Source organism: Oncorhynchus nerka, linkage group LG19 (assembly GCF_034236695.1).
Source record: "Oncorhynchus nerka isolate Pitt River linkage group LG19, Oner_Uvic_2.0, whole genome shotgun sequence".
Taxonomy (NCBI): Eukaryota; Metazoa; Chordata; class Actinopteri; order Salmoniformes; family Salmonidae; genus Oncorhynchus; species Oncorhynchus nerka.
Genome location: NC_088414.1, coordinates 19,934,810 through 19,956,048, shown reverse-complemented (window position 1 = coordinate 19,956,048; position 21,239 = coordinate 19,934,810). Strand labels below are relative to the sequence as shown.

The 21,239-nt window shown below is 44.3% G+C and overlaps 1 protein-coding gene across 1 annotated transcript; it reads right to left on the bottom strand.

Moving 5' to 3' along the window:
* Positions 1–197: 197 nt before the first annotated feature.
* Positions 198–17,572, bottom strand: rab14l (RAB14, member RAS oncogene family, like). The gene is made up of 8 exons (XM_029620446.2): positions 17,283–17,572; positions 10,398–10,456; positions 8,822–8,875; positions 7,517–7,694; positions 6,662–6,728; positions 3,854–3,941; positions 1,886–1,916; positions 198–1,778 (listed from the first exon to the last, which is right to left on the bottom strand). Exons 2-8 carry the CDS (start codon positions 10,447–10,449, stop codon positions 1,598–1,600), a joined length of 651 nt encoding a protein of 216 aa, XP_029476306.1. The 5' UTR covers positions 10,450–10,456; positions 17,283–17,572; the 3' UTR covers positions 198–1,597.
* Positions 17,573–21,239: the final 3,667 nt, after the last annotated feature.

The window sequence follows — 21,239 nt, the reverse complement described above, 5'->3', positions numbered from 1 at the left end:
CACAGGTGGGACAGCACAAGGAGCCATCACTAGCCCCTGCAGCCAATCCCCACTCCAATACAACATGGAAAGAGTAAAAAAACAAACAAATTAGACACTTCTCCCCCCTAACAAGAGTTAGGAGGAAATGGACCACACTTTCCCTGTACCCAGAGACTGAACAGAGGGAACCATCAGGTATCAATGAGTAGAGGAAGTCTGTCCATACACATTTATTCATAGAAACTATGTTACAGAATTCCCAAGCACGAAATACAAGCATCCCACAAACAACTGTACAGATCTCTACGAAGCCAGCATGGTTTGTTTATCCTCAAAGTAGCATGGTCACCAACATATATAAGCTATATACACAGCTGCCGAATTGGGGGAATTATTCTATGGTACAGAAATTGAGTTGGGATGAGTGTCACTCATCCAATATGGGGCGTGTTGCTTGGTCTTTTTATACAAGCCTATGGGGAGAGCAGGCTGAAGAGAGAACCCTACACCTGTGGTGCAGACAGGTCTAAGATGACCCTTAGCATTGATCTGGGGTCAGTTTGAATTTCTACCCTAGTCTTTTCCTCATTGTTAAACCAGTTCCATGTTCTCCACTACAATTTGACAGCAGTATGTAGAGCAAGTGCAGCAAAGAAAATATTTAACATTAAATCATAACAAGGCAAACCACAACAAAGAAAATGCTGTTAAGGACAGGTTGTATTGATATGGGGCGGGTGCAATGAAACTGATGATCAGTTTTATTTGAAGTGTCATTAACAGTCATAAATCCCATCCCCACACACCCTTTCCTGTGACGTCATGTAGGTAGAGGAGATTCTGGGGAATTCCAGGTCTCTTGGGCTTTAAGTGTCTCTACTACACTAGTGTTGCCACACTGAACTGTAGGACACCATCAGAAGGATGAAATATCTGTCTAGTATCAGAGCTTCACCATAAGGACCAGGAGGAAAGCTTTGGCTAAGGACTGCTCTAGACTCTGTTCAACAACTGGACCGAACACACACATCTGCCACCACCGATAGCGAGCTGTAGCGGGGCTGCGTCATACATTACTACATCAATCCCTTCACTAACCATTTCAGTTTAAAACAGTCCTAGATCATTAAACCATGCAGGACTGACGCGGGGGGAGTGTGTCTGGATAGCTTCAGGTCAATGGTGGTTATCGACTACACAGGCTTTGTTTGGGATGTGGTGGATGAGACTTGATCGGTGTATATAGTATAGGTAGAAGCTATAAAAGGAAACGTTTAAAAAGCATTTATTCTGGTTGTGTTATTATGAACATTACCTATCTTTGTCAGTAACCCATGTCTTTATATATATTAAATGTGTGTGGATCTGGGTTTCCATGGCAGATGAGCTGGACTGAATGGGGCAGACGAAGAGAGGGAGAGGGAACAAGAGAGAAGTGAGGAAGAAGACAAAGTGAAAAAGGTGGGGGAGGAGGAATGACAGATTCATAGAGAGGTACACTCCCATTCAGCCCATCCCTCATTCCCTCCCCCCACCCGTGCCCCACACTCATGCAGCCCCAGTGGAGTGGGGTGGGGGAGATGGAGGGAGGATGAGAACAGAGAGGCGTTGGTCATTAGCAGCCGCAGCCTTCCCTCTGGGGCTGTGGTTCGTTGGTTATTAGCCGGCCTCCCTGGGGTGCGGAGGGCTTGTGCTGGACACCAGACTCTGCAGCATTCAGGTCCAGACTGCCGTCCTGGATGTTCTGGTAGATCTTCTTAGCTGCCTCCAGGAAGGCATCCTCCACGTTCTCACCCCTGGGCAGAGGCAGACAGTCAGTCAGTCACACGGTTAGGAACACAAAGCATTTCAGCACATTTCAGACCAAATGTGAGGTAAAAGCAGGCAGTGGCCTACGCCTTACGTTTTTGCGCTGGCTTCCAGGAATAAGAGACCTGTAACAAGGAATGGACACAAGATGGAGTCAGACTACTGCAGAAGAAAATTACAGATCCCCAACCATCCTCCTTACTCATACCTATGCTCAGGGGTGCAACTTTCACAAGACATGTCCCCCCCCCTACATTCTGTAAATGCATTATTGTCACCCCACTTTTATCATTGGTATGTGATACAAAAAGAGACAACAGTGTACTTTAGGACCGCGAGGACGCCCCCAGAGCGGTCGGGTAGGCTGTTTGGAGTGTTTATCTGACTGGATAAAAAAAATATATTTAAAAAACTCCCTCTTTTGTATACAGTACCAGTCAAAAGTTTGGACACCTGCTCATTCAAGGGTTTTACTCTATTGTTACTATATTATAGAATAATAGTGATGGCATCAAAACTATGAAATTACACATACAGTATGGAATCATGTTGTAACCAAAAAAATGTTAAACAAATCAACATGTAATTTTAGATTCTTCAAAGTAGCCACCCTTTGCCTTGATGACAGCATTGCACACTCTTGGCATTCTCTCAACCAGCTTCATGAGGTAGTCACCTGGAATGGAGTTCAATTAAACAGGTGTGCCTTGTTAGCCCTCGTGATATGCAACTTTCCAGGGAAGTTAGAAACCAATATACACGGGCAGTCAGGAAAGCGAAGGCTAGCTTTTTCAAGCAGAAATTTGCATCCTATAGCACAAACTCAAAAAAGTTCTGGGACACTAGTCCATGGAGAATAAAAGCACCTCCTCCCAGCTGCCCACTGCACTGAGGTTAGGAAACACTGTCACCACCGATAAAGCCACTATAATTGAGAATTTCAGTAAGCATATTTCTATGGCTGGCCATGCTTTCCACCTATATACCCCTACTCCAGTCAACAGCCCTGCACCCCCCACAGCAACACACCCAAGCCTCCCCATTTCTCAATCACCCAAATCCAGATAGCCGATGTTCTGAAAGAGCTGCAAAATCTGGACCAGTGTCTTTGTGAGATGCAGACTAGGTGAACGGATGATCTCCGCATGTGTGGTTCCCACCATGAAGCATGGAGGAGTAGGTGTGATGGTGCTTTGCTGGTGACACTGTCTGTGATTTATTTAGAATTCAAGGCACACTTAACCAGCGATATGCTATCCCATCTGGTTTGCACTTAGTGGGACTATCATTTGTTTTTCAAAAGGCCAATGACCCAAAACACACCTCCAAGCTGTGTAAGGGCTATTTGACCAAGAAGGAGTGTGATGTACTGCTGCATCAGATGACCTGGCCTCCAGTCACCCGACCTCAACCCAATTGAGATGGTTTGGGATGAGTTGGACCACAGTGAAGGAAAAGCAGCCAACAAGTGCTCTGCATGTGTGGGAACTCCTGCATGTGTGAGAGAATGCCAAGAGTGTGCAAAGCTGTCATCAAGGCAAAGAAGAATTTAAAATATATTTTGATTAGTTTAACACCTTTTTGGTTACTACATGATTCCATATGTGTTATTTCATAGTTTGTCTTCACTATTATTCTACAATGTAGAAAATTGTAAAAATAAAATAAAAACCCTTGAATGAGTAGGCGTGTCCAAACTTTTGAATGGTACTGTATATAGCGTCTCTCACTCGCTCTCTATGAATGTGTCCTCACTTATGCGTTCACCTCTTTTGCATTCTCCCTCTGTACCTGAATGTATGCTCCATTTACTCTCTTTCACCCTCTCAATCAGAGACGAGTTGCTACTTCTCAAACTCGCCATCTCTCCCTATATGGAGGGGTCTCTTCTCTCTTGGTCTCCCTCACACTCCCCCTTCCAATCAATCACCTTGTGAGAATTGGGGGGCCTGGGGGCATTCTCACAGCCATTCAGATAGGGTGGAAGAGAGAGACAGATTGATGCGAGTTACTCCTCTCCCATCATCCCTCTCATTGAGCCTGAGGGTGTTCCCTGTCTCACCGTTCTCCTCAGCGAACTGCTTGGCCTCCTCATACGTGACATCTCTCTGGGCCTCCAGATCTGCTTTGTTACCTATGAGAATGATCACCTGTGGGAGGACAGAATGAGTCGGTCAGTCCTCCAGGCACCAAACACATTAACACAGTAGCAGCCTGGCAGGCACTAAACTCACATCCTCACTCACTTATAGTCAAAAAACGACATACGAGACAGCTCACACACTTCACTGAGCGAGAGCTCTTACAGAACTTAGCACCCGTGGGAGAAAAGGATTCAGCAATACTGTATTGGCTACACACCGTGAAAGATACAGATATTAATATTAGAGGTCGACCGATTAATCGGAATGGCCGATTAATTAGGGCCGATTTCAAGTTTTCATAACAATCTGTAATGAGCATTTTTGGACACCGATCATGGCCGATTACATTGCACTCCATGAAGAGATTGCGTGGCAGGCTGACTACCTGTTTATGCGACTGCAGCAAGGAGCCAAGGTAAGGTGCTAGCTAGCATTAAACGTATCTTATAAAAAACAATCAATCAATCTTAACATAATCACTAGTTAACTACACATGGTTGATGATATTACTAGTTTATCTAGCTTGTCCTGCATTGTATATAATCGATGCAGTGCCTGTTAATTTATCATTGAATCATTGCATACTTCGCCAAACAGGTGATTTAACAAGCGCATTCGCCTAAAAAGCACTGTCGTTGCACCAATGTGTACCTAACCATAAACATCAACGCCTTTCTTAAAATCAATACACGGGCCTCCCGGGTGGCGCAGTGGTTAAGGGCGCTGTACTGCAGCGCCAGCTGTGCCACCAGAGACTCTGGGTTCGCGCCCAGGCTCTGTCGCAACCGGGAGGTCCATGGGGCGACGAGCAATTGGCCCAGCGTCGGCCGGTAGGGATATCCTTGACTCATTGTGCACCAGTGACTCCTGTGGCGGGCCGGGCGCAGTGCACGCTAACCAAGGTTGCCAGGTGCACAGTGTTTCCTCCGACTCATTGGTGCGGCTGGCTTCCGGGTTGGATGCGCGCTGTGTTAAGAAGCAGTGCGGCTTGGTTGGGTTGTGTATCGGAGGACGCATGACTTTCAACCTTAGTCTCTCCCGAGCCCGTACGGGAGTTGTAGCGATGAGACAAGATAGTAGCTACTACAACAATTGGAAAAAAAAAGGAAAAAAAATCTATGCACAAGTATATATTTTTAAACCTGCATATTTAGTTAATATTGCCTGCTAACATGAATTTCTTTTAAATTGGGAAATTGTGTCACTTCTCTTGCGTTCTGTGCAACAGAGTCAGGGTTTATGCAGCAGTTTGGGCCGCCAACTTCGCCAAACGGGATGATTTAACAAAAGCGCATTTGCGAAAAAAGCTAAATCATTGCACGAATGTACCTAACCATAATCATCAATGCCTTTCTTAAAATCAATACACAGAAGTATATTTATTTAAACCTGCATATTTAGTTAAAAGAAATTCATGTTAGCAGGCAATATTAAACTAGGGAAATTGTGTCACTTCTCTTGCGTTCACTGCACGCAGAGTCAGGGTATATACAACAGTTTGGGCCGCCTGGCTCGTTGCGAACTAATTTGCCAGAGTTTTATGTAATTATGTCATTAGAAGGTTGTGCAATGTAACACCAATATTTAGAGTTATGGATGCCACCCGTTAGATAAACTTTTGTTTTCGAAATTATAGTTTCCGGATTTGACCATATTAATGACCTAAGGCTCGTATTTCTGTGTGTTATTATATTATAATTAAGTATATGATTTGATAGAGCAGTCTGACTGAGCGGTGGTAGGCAGCAGCAAACCCGTAAGCATTCATTCAAACAGCACTTTACTGCGTTTGCCAGCAGCTCTTCGCAATGCTTCAAGCATTGCGCTGTTTATGACTTCAAGCCTATCAACTCCCGAGATTAGGCTGGCAATACTAAAGTACCTATTAGAACATCCAATAGTCAAAGGTATATGAAATACAAATTGTATAGAGAGAAATAGTCCTATAATAACTACAATCTAAAGCTTCTTACCTGGAATATTGAAGATTCATGTTAAAAGGAACCACCAGCTTTCATATGTTTTCATGTTCTGAGCAAGGAACTTAAACGCTAGCTTTTTTTACATGGCACATATTGCACTTTTACTTTCTTCACCAACACTTTGTTTTTGCATTATTTAAAACAAATTTAACATTTTTCATTATTTATTTGAGACTAAATTGATTTTATTTATGTATTATATTAAGTTAAAATAAAAGTGTGCATTATTCATTCCGTATTGTTGTAATTGTCATTATTACAAATATATATATAAAATATATAAAAATTAAAACAGCTTTTTTTGGTCCTCCAATCGGTATCGGTATCAGCGTTGAAAAATCATAACCGGTTGACCTCTAATGAATATACAACTTCCAATGCATCTGGGCACTAGTCATGTCCCATTTTCCAACGAGAGACTGTGGTCTTCGGGTACAAACAAGCAGACAGTCTGAGTGAGTTTAGGATGTTGACGTTGTATAAGCAAGCTAAACGCATATTCTAATCTGTACATGAAAGCAGCGTGATTTGGCCATAATCATATAGTCAAAATGCAATTTAGAGATGGACGGGGCTCTGGGCATCAATCATACACACTTGGGTGTGCTGCGTTGGGATACAGCAGAGACACAAAGAGCATTAGATGAGAGAATGCAAGAAGGAGTAACTACTTGGTAGTACATCCAACCAGACACAGTGTGTTTGACAGGCAGCTAGAGTGGAGCAGTGTGAAACCATACTCACAGTATTCGGGTTGGTCAGATTTCTGGCATCAGTCAGCCAGCTGCTGAGGTGGTTGTACGTACTTCTCCTGTGGAACACACACAGGGAAGAGTGGGAGTTAGTTAACCTGGTGGCAGGTCGGGACAAAACCGAGTGTGCCACATCATAAGTGGGATCAAAGGAGAGGCCGTGATCTGTATCTATATATATCCTTTCACTAATAGAATAAACTTTCTGATATCACTTACTGATTGTTTTGACAACAGTTCTTACAGTCCGAGACACAGGTGTCAATATGGAACGCTAAAATTGGGCTAGGGAACAAACGAGCAATCGAATCCCAATTCATAAAACAGAAGCAATGATATGCTGCATAGACACCAACTACTATTAGTGGGAAAACTACAATATAGAAATACTGCACTACTTAAAGCTTTACTCTGAGCCTATGCTTTCTATGAGAGGAGACACACATTCCACTGTTAGTTTAGATGGCCACTGATACATTCTCACAGTTTGGGGGAGGAAGGTGGGGAGGGCAACAGGATGCAGACACCATGTTCATTCAGGAAGAGAGGGCCATCTGCCCCTTTTCCTTTCCTTTGTCTCCCACACAGACATATAGGCCTACAGACCGAGAGCAATCTGACTAGTACAGCTAACGGGGTGGGCTGTGTATTGTAGAACAAGCTGAGGGGACTAGGTGGGAGTAGGATGAAGTTGGCCCTTGATGCTTATCGGAGGAAAGTTTTTTTCTTCTTTTCTGTATGGTTTGAGCTAGGATTGGGGAAGGGTAATTTGACCCTAGCTCATTGCCTACAGACAGCTTCTACCTGGAGCATTAAGGTTTGGGCACGTCGGAGTGTGTGCACGTACCTGGTGATGTCGTAGACCATGAGTGCGCCCGCGGCCCCCCTGTAATAACTACGCGTGACGGCCCTGAAGCGCTCCTGGCCCGCCGTGTCCCAGATCTGCAGCTTGATCTTCTGGCCGCTCACCTCGATTATCCTCGTGCCAAACTCTACGCCGATCGTGTGGGGGCAGTCCGCCATGACTGGAGGAGCGAGAGGTGGGGAAAGGAATAGATCGTCAGTATAGCTATGAGGAATCCAAGGAGGCAACATTCCTCTATAACACACAGAATTCAATAAATATCAAAAACAGAGTATTGTCACTTTGTCAAGAGACATGAAGAGACTCTGGGGAGCGAACTACATCAGAGATCTGAAAATAATGACGAGATGCTCGTGTCTCCGCCCAAACAATGAGAGTTTTTTTCCCCCAAAGGCGGGGAAGGCAGACGACAAGTGTCGGGACAAAGTAAGCCCATAGAAATGCATTGGTGAAACCTCTTGCTTCGCATCTTCTTCACCGACTACATCTCCCATCACGGAAGTCTGACTCAGTCGACCTTCCCGCAGCCTGCCTCCCTTCCTCCTCTCCGGAGTGTCAGACTGCTGTGATTAACCTGCTCTCTACTCCATTTACTGTTACTACACCTCCTCCTTCCCCTGCACAATCTCTTTCCTCTCCCTACCATATAGAACAGCCTGCCAGTGGCACAGCTAGCACCAACTTGAACTATGAACAGCACCCATATACATACGCATCTTTCCACACAGTCACAAACACATCCAACCACACAGAGAAAACAGGTGCACCCTTGACCGTATACACGCACTTCATCACCTCCATTGTGAGGGAACAGAGATTGCAGGTGGGTTGGGTTGAGTATCCATTTCAGACTGGCAGATCAGTTGGTTTTTACCACTTGCATTTCAATCTTAACCAGAGACAGGGAGGAAGTCTTCAAACCTGGCATTCAGCACTCACAAAGCAGCTGCCTGTTCCGAGCCCAAGTCTACGGGCCATGCAGGATGCGATGCTAAATAGATGAATGAGGAGCAGAGCATCTGCATTTACTGCTGCCTGCTAATAATGCCATTCAAATGCATTCAAACGCCTGGGTGTTATAGTGAACTGACTGAGGCTACAGCTGAGAAAGCACACACAAATAACATGAAGCAGACACACATTTCAAAGTGGCACCCACACTCTCCCCCTCTCTCAATGAGCTGAAGTCGTCAGAGGGGATTTAAAGTGAAACAGTCCATTCCTACAGCCTGTGTGAGATGGGGGGGTATCTGTTTGGAGTCAGTGGGGAGCCGGGGATGTACTTACATTTCTTCTCTGTGAACTGGTGAAGCAAACATGACTTCCCTACCCCCATGTCCCCTACAGAGAGAGAGAGAGGAGATGTGTCAGGATCCATGTTCAAATATTAACATTACATACAAGACGGAGAGGACAAAAAACACACAGACATACAACTTGTTTCATATTTTCCTATGAAGGGATTTGTTTTCACTGACCACTCGGTCTGACCAGGAACAACTCCGGTTGTAACACAGAAATAGCATCTTCCCTCTCCCCCTCAGACATTGTTAACAGAATGCTATGGTGGTTGCCAGTTGTGTGCTTTACACATATGGAGGGCGCTTGAAGAGGCAGCATGAACAGGCCTGCAGGGCTTTGACTTAATAGCTGGCATGGTCACCTCTAGTGGAGTGGGGAGAGCAGAGCATTTTATTTACTTTTTAAAGCTGCAATATGTAACTTTTTGGGTGTCCTGACCAAATTCACATAGAAATGTGAGTCATAGATCTGTCATTCTTATTGAAAGCAAGTCTAAGAAGCAGTAGATCTGTTCTGTGTGCTAGTTCTAGGCTTCCCATTCTTGCGTCTTCTGCAGTCGGTTTTGTACATCAGCTTCAAACAGCTGAATAATACAATATTTGTAGTTATTGAAAATATATGTCACAGCGGTTTAGATGGTGCAATGTTTCTGAATACTTGTTTGTTTTGTCAAACTGAAATTAGGCAAACTACTCAAATTTTAGCAACCAGGAAATGGCAGAGCGATTTCTGCATATTGCACCTTTAAGGCCTATATAAGAATGTCTGCTCTAGCTACGGAGCTGAAGCGACGTGTGTGTGTGTGTGTTGTATGACAACATTAATGTCTAGGTAACAGACAGCAAACAAGAGGGGGGGCCTTTGGCAGTTGTCAAACAAGTCCACAAAGTTGACATTGAGGTGGGGGTTTTAAAGGCCTCAACGCAGCAGGGTAAACAAGCTCCAGGGAGTTGGAGAGATATGGAGATTTAACTTCCCTATTTTGAGGTGCCAAACTGGTTGGAAAATAGACGAAGGGGAAGAGTGGAATGCACAACAAGATAAAACTACCACCACAACTCAGAACATTTTGGCCTGGGCTATGCAGCAACGATGCACAAGGTTATTGTACGCTCATTGCTTCTGTTGGTAAAACAGGAGAGCAATCGTTCTTTTTTAAGTTCATTAATAACCCTGTTACGAGCACATTGTCAGTACAGTATGTCATTAGAACACAAACCATTTAGCTTTGCTTAGGCTAGCTTCCGGGGAAAACATTTATTGATGAAAAAAAAAAAAAAAAAAATCACAAGAGATGGCGACCCACATACCGAATCAAAAGGAATCTGCTGTAATGGGGTCATGGTTGAGACCTGGAGTAATCCTGACCACATGACCAGACCAGAACCAACTCCTGAGCTACGGTTCTAGTCTCGTGATTGGTGCTCTTTCAGTGCTTGTAGCATCTCAGTGAGCTGTGTGCTAACTGCAACCAATGGGTGACCTACATACAGCACTGTACACACAAACAAACAGGCCTCCATTCCAATCCAGTCAACACACATGCTCGCGCCTCACTTACCGATGATGATGTATTTAAAAATGTAGGAGTAGTTGTACGGTGCGGTGGCCATCGTGACTCTGAAAGAGAGAGAAAGGCTCAAGGTGAGTCAGAGAAAGAATCAGGGTGCTGTCTATGAACCGACTCTAGCTGGGCATCATGCAGAAACCACACATTATCATTGAGTTCTGTCTGTCGACATCACTCACTATCCCATTTAATTGTACAGTGCTTGGTTTGACCACACACTTAGTCAACTGAAACATTGCATCTCGCTGCTCGACCACTGGCACTCCATAACATTAAACTACAACATTATGCCTGGCAGATAGCATGGGCCTGTGAATTGGTCAACATGCTCAGTAAAGAATGATGTCACCATGTCTCAGACCGTACTAGACAGACTGAGCAGCTGGTGTGCTGTATGAGAACTAAAACATTATTCTAGGTAGTATGAATAATTCCTGATTTCTCAGGATTCCTGTCATGTGATTTCTCAGTTAGACAGCAGGCCCAGGAGCACTGACCTCTCAAACATATGGGTAGGACTCAACCCAGCTGGAAGAGCTGAAACCATCTGATAGTGATGGATCTGACCACATAAAGTCAACGTATTTGTAACTCCAATATCGGATATTCATCTACAGGGCCAAACTCAACTGATGTCTGTCCATCAAATCAGCATGAAGAAGTAAAGCTTCACCCAGCTATCACTGGAAAGGTCCCAATTATCTCTCCTTCCTCCCAAAGTGCGCACTTTTTTACTTCCCTTCACTGATTTGAAAGGACATTTCTGGTATAAGAAACATGGTGGAAACTAGCTCTAGCTCATGCCTCCACCAATCCAACGCGTTTAGATTTGTGGGAAGTGGTGAACGAGTGTACACTTCAGGAGAAAGGAAAGATTATTAGGACACACCCTGTGGGCAGGTTGTGTAAGAAGAGAAACCAACCAGGATTTGACTCTTAGCCCAGCTGAGGAAAAGAGACCTAAAAGGGGAGGGATGCTGCAATTTTTTTTTTAAATCAGACAGGGAGGGTCATCATAGATCACACACACTGATGGACAGGGCCTGCCAGGAGAGTTCTTCCAAGAAGCCATCTTATTCAGAACAGTACCATGGACTGGAACAAGTGGAGACGGGGCAGAGCCAGACTCCAGACTCCTCTGTATTACTATCCCGAGATGCACCTACAATTTGAAGTTTCCATTATGATCTTCAGGCCAGCAGCCATTAACTAATGGGGTTAGTTAGAGGATGAATAACCACCAATTACAATACGGATGTTATCATTTTGAAAGGCTCATTAATCAAATAATCGCTTAGCCACTCGTTTTCATCAAGATGAAGATAGAGAACTTCTCTCAATGTAGCCTAATCTCACACAGCGGAAGCTAAAACAAGTGCATAGGACCAAATGGGTGTTTATGTTGGGTTGGTTGATCATCACCATTATGTACCATGTTCAATGGCGTGTTTCTTCTCTCTGCATCACAAACCTCGCGCTACAACTGCTCTGAGAACTCTCAGACAGATGTCGGAGTAAACAGAGAGGTTTAAATTGAATGGTAAGCATTAGCCTTGTCCTGTGCTTAGCCAATGGGGGAACAAGGCTATACTCTCCACAACAGCAAAGGCTTAGGTCCATGGTCCCGGGCAGACTGAGGTGTGTGTATGAACATCATTAAAAAGAACAACGTCCACCTGCATAGAAAATAAGCAGCTATTTTCTATGATACACTCAGATAAATATGAGGCTTCTAGCCAACTGTGTCATCGATACAGCAAGTACAGGCAGGCAACATCCCCAGCAGTGTTGTGTCACTTTGAGGCAAGCGATTTCATTAGACTTCACATTCAGGAAATTGCATCATATGTGCACAGCTCCTTTTAATCTCAAATGAAAGGAAGACGTTACATTAGGCTGTAGAAGAGGAGAGGTTTTAAGAGGGATAGCGTTTCCTTGCATCTCCCGAGTCCATTATACAGAGGCTCTGTCAGAACCATTAGCAGGTGTCATTTCACAAGAGTACCCAAGGGAGGACAAGTAGCACCTTTAAATTCCACTTAACAGTCTGGCTAGATACTGCATGGAAACACACAGGTCTAGGCCCTAAGTAATTGGTATCCCTAGATACCAGCTACCCACACAACCCACCTGTTGCCTTTATGCAGAGCGACATTCATTCATATGGGTTAGAATTATAACTAACTACACCTACAGTAGCAGTTAAAATTTTGGACACCTACTCATTACAGGGCTTCTTTATTGTTTCACTATTTTCTACATTGTAGAAGATTAGTTAAGATATCAAAACTATTAAGTAACACACATGGAATCATGTAGTAACCAAAAAAAAGTGTTAAATCAAAATATATTTTAGATATAAGATTTTTCAATGTATAGTTTGGACACACCTACTCATTCAAGGGTTTTTCTTTATGTTTTACTATTTTCTACATTGTAGAATAATAGCGAAGACATAAACATTGAAATAACACTCATGGAATCATGTAGTAACCAAAAAAAGTGTTAAACAAATCAACATATATTTTAGATTCTTCAAAGTAACCACCCTTTGCCTTGATGACGGCTTTGCACACTCGTGGCATTCTCTCAACCAGCTTCATGAGGTAGTCACCTGGAATGCATTTCAATTAACCGGTGTGCCTTGTTAAAAGTTAATTTGTGGAATTTATTTCCTTCTTAATGCGTTTGAGACAATCAGTTGCATTGTGACACGGTAGGGGTGGTATACAGAAGATAGCCCCATTTGGTAAATGACCAAGTCCATATTATGGCAAGAACAGCTCAAATAAGCAAAGAGAAACGACCGTCCATCATTACTTTAAGACATGAAGGTCAGTCAATACGGAACATTTCAAGAACTTTGAATGTTTCTTCAAGTGCAGTAGCAAAAACCATCAAAGGCTATGATGAAACTGGCTCTCATGAAGACCGCTACAGGAAAGGAAGACCTCGAGTTACCTCTGCTGCAGAGGATAAGTTAATTAGTTACCAGTCTCAGATTGCAACCCAAATAAATGCTTCACAGAGTTCAAGTAACAGACATCTCAACATCAACTGTTCAGAGGAGACTGCACGAATCCAACCTTCATGGTTGAATTGCTGCAAAGAAACCACTACTAAAGGACACCAATAAGAAGAAGAGACTTGCTTGGGCCAAGAAACACAAGCAATGGACATTAGACTGGTGGATATCTGTCCTTTGGTCTGATGACTCCAAATTTGAGATATTTGGTTCCAACTGTCGTGTCTTTGTGAGACGCAGAGCAGGTGAACGGATGATCTGATTTATTTAGAATTCAAGGCACAGTTAACCACTTTTTTTGGTTACTACATGATTCCATGTGTGTTATTTCAGTGTTTATGTCTTCGCTATTATTCTACAATGTAGAATATAGTACAAATAAAGAAAAACCCTTGAATGAGTAGGTGTGTCCAAACTTTTGACTGGTACTGTATATAAAGAGACGATCAGGCATCGCTGTTAGAAGCTGCCTGCTATTTATAGCACAGACACCTCTCTGAATCCATTGCTGCTTATATGGTAATATAGTCTATAAGAAAGGATGGGTGATAATCAGGAATATAGACACACATACAGTCATTTACATTTGAAAATATTCAAACAAATGCTTGGATTAAATATAGTCTCAAATTAAAATCAGCCTTGTTTATGAATACATGATCTGACTTCACATAAGAGCATCAACTTTTCAGGAAGAGAGAGGGCATTCTCAAGATCGATTCAAATAATTCACTTGTCAGTAATTCAGTCTCACACTATAGCTGAGAGTGGACATCTGTAATGCAAGTAGAAGGCACAAGGGAACAATGGGATCTGATTACAAATCAATCACCCTGAATAATAGCCTACACATACAAGTCTTCTAACTTGCGATTAATTGTGACTAGGCTATCTGTTATCATCTCCAGAGAATGTTTCCCTCTATCTGAGAAGTTTCTCTTAAGTCTGTGGTTCAGTACACAGCAATTATAAATGCATTGCAGTTAAACCAGATGTTGGAGATTAAAATAGCTATGCAATAGAGCCTGGTGCAAACCAGAAAAACACATGATGTGGCCTGCTGTTCAATGACCAAGTTTTCCTGCTAAACAATATAGTACTATGACAAATGCCTCAGGCTAGAGCTGGGGTGGGTTGACTTGAGAGAAGATGGGAGAAGGTGAAGAAGAGGAGTGTTAAAGGAGAACAGTCCGGGTGAAGAAAGAGGGGTGAATTAGGGACGCTCACATTGTGATATAAAGAGGCAAATTGAGTAAACTAATCGCGGAAGACTGATATTTAGGATCATCTTCCAGAATTGAATGAATTTGTGCTAATCATCTGGGGGGGTTAATTCCAGGTCAAGGCGTCCCCGTCGCCTCATCCTCTTGGCATGGGGTTGGTCAGAGACCCTTGGGTGCCACTCCCCTGAAGTGGCCTACAACAAAATGGCCCCACTCCCCATTCCAGCTCTGCCTGCTTGAAAAACAAAGTGCAGCGAGAGTACAGTAGAGCAGTAAACAAGTAGAAAGACAGTTGAGGTGGTAAGGGAAGTCATGTAGTTAGCGTGTGGGATAAGCTCCAATAAGGGATTTGATACACTGACCGGGACGTGCACTAGTATCACAGCCTGCCTTGCTGCTAGCCTGACTGCCTCCCCTCACATGACCCTCTGTCATGTGGTGCCTCCAGACTCGTGTGAGTTTTTCCATAAGGCGAAAGCTATAGGCCTACTAGAGCTGTACACACTAGGGCTACTCCTTCTTTGGGTAAATTATAGGAATAATTCCCTTTTTCCCCAAACGAGGCCCTGGAGAAGTATACATCCAAGGAGAGTGCGATTGAGAGCATGTGACCAGACTGCAGTCTCAGCACTTCTCCATACACTAGCACTGATTCATAAAACAGAGCGCTGTCACCTTATCACACCCACTTCCTGTTGTTGAACCAATATAATTGGTGTCACATACTGTACATCTGGGCTATTTTTTCTCTTCCTCATTGTCATATTGCTATGCTGCTATACAAACAAATTCCTGCTGTAAATTGCAGAAGCGCATTTGGGTTGTGATCACCATTACCAAAGGCAGAGATGGAATGGACAAATCATTTGTAAAACTTGGGTTCAATCAGTGCACATACAGTGTATTTCTTTCACTGTGTGATCTGCCATTTTAAGGGAATATTTTTCCAAAGTAAAATTCAAGGCCAAGAAAATACCAAATGCCTCAGCTCAGAGGAGTATCTCAGGTGATGACACATCTACATGAATACATTCATATCCCATCCTAATCAAAGCCTCATTCTTATATCAAATAAATATTTCAGTGATTGACAGTAAAGGCTGGCCCGAGACAAGGCCTAGATATGGATGCATGCTGTGTCATCTATGTTATTACTGGATAGCTGGCTGAGCTAAACAGCGACTGTACTATACATTTCTAAACTAAGGGCCTGTGCAGTAAAAAAAATGTAATTTTCCTGTGTTTTAAATATATTTCCACACTATGAAATTGGGTTGGACTGCCTGCCAGGCAGAATAAGTTAATAAACCAATAACAAAGAGAGTTTGCCCTCCTCTCTGCCAATAAAAGCTAGTTTTTAGGTTACATGTCCCTTCCATTGGGCCAGGGTTTCCAAAACATAGCTGATTCAAATAATCAAAGCTTGATAATGAGTTGGTTATTTGAATCAGTTGTGTAGTGCTAGGGCAAAAATCAAAACATGCACCTAGTGGGGCCCCAGGACCGAGTTTTGGAAACCCTGCATTAGACCCCTCAATCAGACCACTCCTGGCAACATTTATGCTTGAGAAATTGTTTGTTTATTTCTTACAACTTAAATTGAAAACAATGACAGTAATGTACTTAATTGTTACCCAGAAATGATTTGATATTGAGATTAAACGGCAGCGTTGGACCTTTTAATGGGTGAATGAACGCCACAATTTCAGAACAATACAGTTGGCTTGTGACAGTGTAGGCTAGTGGGAGGGCATAATCTAGCTAACTGCTCATGACAGTTAAAGCACACATCTGACTATAGCTAGCTACATGAGATGAAAAGGTTGATAAACTAATTACCTACGAATACAACACCCCAAAGCCTCTATTTACTGGCCAACGACGTTAGCTAGCTGATGCTATCAACACAAACCGTGGCAACAGTCTGTTTAGAAAGCTAGCATATTGGTTTATTGTTTAGACGGGACTCTAAAATAAGGTATTGTAAAATGTACTGGCAGTGAAGTTGGGACAGGTGTGTGTTGCTAGCTGGAGCGGTTAAATGTCGAGCTATGACCATAACGTACTAGACTAGTTAACATTAGCCATCTCCATTGACCTGCTAGCTAACTAGCCAGCTGGAAACAGGCTAAACTGGCTAACTAGATAACCATAATACATGTGTCATCATTTATTGGCGAACAGGTAGCTAGCCGTGTCGACCTAAAGGGAGGAATACCGTTACCATGACATGATCCTTGATAACTAACTTAGGCGAAATGTTGGGGCCAACAAATGATAGCTAGCCAGCGTAACGTTACTCTTTCGGATACTACAGTAGTTAGCCAACGTTAGCTCAAAAGCAATGGCCTGTTACCCAAAACGACAGACACCTGGCTAGATCCACAATGGCTAGACAAAACCACGAGTGCCCGCGAAGAACGGCAATACATTACACAGCGCAAGATAGATAACATTAGCTAGTAGACACTTTACTCGTTGGCTAGCTAGACGCTAACTTAACTATATTAGCGTAGTAGCTTGCTGTTAGCTAGCCACTATAATTTGTAACACAGAAGGTTCAAAGTTTTATAAATGTGTTAGCTATATGTGGATACGAACACTCCTATATTATGTTTATATTCTTACCGGAAATTGTCGATTTAATGTCTCGGGCTCTTCAGAAGAGATCTGCAGGTTATCCTGGCTGAAGTATCTACCTTGCCTGCCTGTCCAAGATGGCTGCTTGCACTGCACAGGGTTTTTCCTTCTGTTGTGTGGCTTCTGGGACAAAGGGCAATGCATATAGGGCGATTTGCGCTGTTTGCACTAATTATAAATGCGCAATGAAGTGCGCAAACTGAAAAATCATTATCAATGTATTGGACGCGATAAGTAGTGTCGCCGATGTTAAACAGTTTTGTGGCATGAAGAATCACTTATGCTTTGGTCGGTGTGATGACAGTGCTGCATCCGACGGCCTCAGCCTACATGTGTGCGAGTAGACTAACCTAATATTCTATCATCAGTGTCAAAGTACAGTACTATATATTTAATTTTACATTTACATTTTACATTTAAGTCATTTAGCAGACGCTCTTATCCAGAGCGACTTACAAATTGGTGCGTTCACCTTAAGACATCCAGTGGAACAGCCACTTTACAATAGTGCATCTAAATCTTTTAAGGGGGGTGAGAAGGATTACTTTATCCTATCCTAGGTATTCCTGAAAGAGGTGGGGTTTCAGGTGTCTCCGGAAGGTGGTGATTGACTCCTCTGTCCTGGCGTCGTGAGAGAGTTTGTTCCACCATTGGGGGGCCAGAGCAGCGAACAGTTTTGACTGGGCTGCGCGGGAACTGTACTTCCTCAGTGGTAGGGAGGCGAGCAGGCCAGAGGTGGATGAACGCAGTGCCCTTGTTTGGGTGTAGGGCCTGATCAGAGCCTGGAGGTACTGAGGTGCCGTTCCCCTCACAGCTCCGTAGGCAAGCACCATGGTCTTGTAGCGGATGCGAGCTTCAACTGGAAGCCAGTGGAGAGAGCGGAGGAGCGGGGTGACGTGAGAGAACTTGGGAAGGTTGAACACCAGACGGGCTGCGGCGTTCTGGATGAGTTGTAGGGGTTTAATGGCACAGGCAGGGAGCCCAGCCAACAGCGAGTTGCAGTAATCCAGACGGGAGATGACAAGTGCCTGGATTAGGACCTGCGCCGCTTCCTGTGTGAGGCAGGGTCGTACTCTGCGGATGTTGTAGAGCATGAACCTACAAGAACGGGCCACCGCCTTGATGTTAGTTGAGAACGACAGGGTGTTGTCCAGGATCACGCCAAGGTTCTTAGCGCTCTGGGAGGAGGACACAATGGAGTTGTCAACCGTGATGGCGAGATCATGGAACGGGCAGTCCTTCCCGGGAGGAAGAGCAGCTCCGTCTTGCCGAGGTTCAGCTTGAGGTGGTGATCCGTCATCCACACTGATATGTCTGCCAGACATGCAGAGATGCGATTCGCCACCTGGTCATCAGAAGGGGAAAGGAGAAGATTAATTGTGTGTCGTCTGCATAGCAATGATAGGAGAGACCATGTGAGGTTATGACAGAGCCAAGTGACTTGGTGTATAGCGAGAATAGGAGAGGGCCTAGAACAGAGCCCTGGGGGACGCCAGTGGTGAGAGCGCGTGGTGAGGAGACAGATTCTCGCCACGCCACCTGGTAGGAGCGACCTGTCAGGTAGGACGCAATCCAAGCGTGGGCCGCGCCGGAGATGCCCAACTCGGAGAGGGTGGAGAGGAGGATCTGATGGTTCACAGTATCGAAGGCAGCCGATAGGTCTAGAAGGATGAGAGCAGAGGAGAGAGAGTTAGCTTTAGCAGTGCGGAGGGCCTCCGTGATACAGAGAAGAGCAGTCTCAGTTGAATGACTAGTCTTGAAACCTGACTGATTTGGATCAAGAAGGTCATTCTGAGAGAGATAGCGGGAGAGCTGGCCAAGGACGGCACGTTCAAGAGTTTTGGAGAGAAAAGAAAGAAGGGATACTGGTCTGTAGTTGTTGACATCGGAGGGATCGAGTGTAGGTTTTTTCAGAAGGGGTGCAACTCTCGCTCTCTTGAAGACAGAAGGGACATAGCCAGCGGTCAGGGATGAGTTGATGAGCGAGGTGAGGTAAGGGAGAAGGTCTCCGGAAATGGTCTGGAGAAGAGAGGAGGGAATAGGGTCAAGCGGGCAGGTTGTTGGGCGGCCGGCCGTCACAAGACGCGAGATTTCATCTGGAGAGAGAGGGGAGAAAGAGGTCAGAGCACAGGGTAGGGCAGTGTGAGCAGAACCAGCGGTGTCGTTTGACTTAGCAAACGAGGATCGGATGTCGTCGACCTTCTTTTCAAAATGGTTGACGAAGTCATCTGCAGAGAGGGAGGAGGGGGGGGAGGGGAGGAGGATTCAGGAGGGAGGAGAAGGTGGCAAAGAGCTTCCTAGGGTTAGAGGCAGATGCTTGGACTTTAGAGTGGTAGAAAGTGGCTTTAGCAGCAGAGACAGAAGAGGAAAATGTAGAGAGGAGGGAGTGAAAGGATGCCAGGTCCGCAGGGAGGCGAGTTTTCCTCCATTTCCGCTCGGCTGCCCGGAGCCCTGTTCTGTGAGCTCGCAATGAGTCGTCGAGCCACGGAGCAGGAGGGGAGGACCGAGCCGGCCTGGAGGATAGGGGACATAGAGAATCAAGGGATGCAGAAAGGGAGGAGAGGAGGGTTGAGGAGGCAGAATCAGGAGATAGGTTGGAGAAGGTTTGAGCAGAGGGAAGAGATGATAGGATGGAAGAGGAGAGAGTAGCGGGGGAGAGAGAGCGAAGATTGGGACGGCGCGATACCATCCGAGTAGGGGCAGTGTGGGAAGTGTAATTGTAATAAGAAAGAGTAATTGCTGGTCCTTTTGTTGTGGCCCCACACTAGGAATATTTATAAAGAAAGACCTGTGTTGGGAATGGGATCTAAGCCAACTACAACATATTCCATAACTAGACTTATGATTTGTAGATCAAATGTATTTTCTTTATGATTCACACCCAGACACATTAACAATAAGATGATCTATTTTGTAAACCTCAGAGGCTATCAGACCCAATTCTCTTTTGTTGATATGGAATAGGCTATGGAGGGAAGGCTTCATGCTGCATGTAACTTGTTTAAAAATGACTTGACAGAAGTCAATGTTTATCTACTGATGGTGTTAAATAAGGTTTCCTCGATATTAAGAAAGGTGTCCCGCAGGGGTCAATTCTGGCCCCTGTGCTTTTTACTGTTTACATTAACAATATCGACTTCCACTTGTGTAACCTGCACTTGTATTTAGATGATACTGTTGTGTATGCTATTGGCCCCACGGTTGACCAGGCTCTATCTGACCTACAGTCTGCCTTCATTGTATAACATAAAACTTTATTGACCTGAAATTAGTATTGAATGCAGGTTAAACTAAGTATATGTTGTTCTCTTGAGCACATAACTCTGATAATTTAAGCATATGTACTTTGGATGGTGTCCACATTGATCGTGTCCCTGCTTATCTGTGCATCTGGATAGATGAAAAACTGTCTTTTAAAAATAATATTGATGAGTTAAATGGGCTTCTTCTATAGAAATAGGTGTAGAAGGTGTTAAGGAGCCTTTTGGACCTAGACTTGGGGCTCCGGTGCCAGTTGCCGTGCAGTAGCAGAGAGAACAGTCTATGACTTGGGTGACTGGAGTCTTTGACAAATGTTTGGGCCTTCCCCTGACATCGCCTTGTATATAGGTCCTGGATGGCAGGAAGCTTAACCCCAGTGATGTATTTGGCCGTACGCACTTGTAACAGTATAACCATATACCGTCCCCTCGCCCATACCTGGGCGCGAACCAGGCGCGAACGACTGTCTTGTTGTGTTGTACCATGATAGTTTGTTGGTGATGTGGACACCAAGGAACTTGAAACTTTCAACCTGCTCCCCTACAGCCCCGTCGATGTTAATGGGGGCCTGTTCAGCCCTCCTTTTCCTGTAGTCCACGATCAGCTCCTTTGTCTTGCTGACATTGAGGGAGAGGTTGTTGTTCTGGCACCACACTGCCAGGGCTACCACTGTTGTGTCGTCAG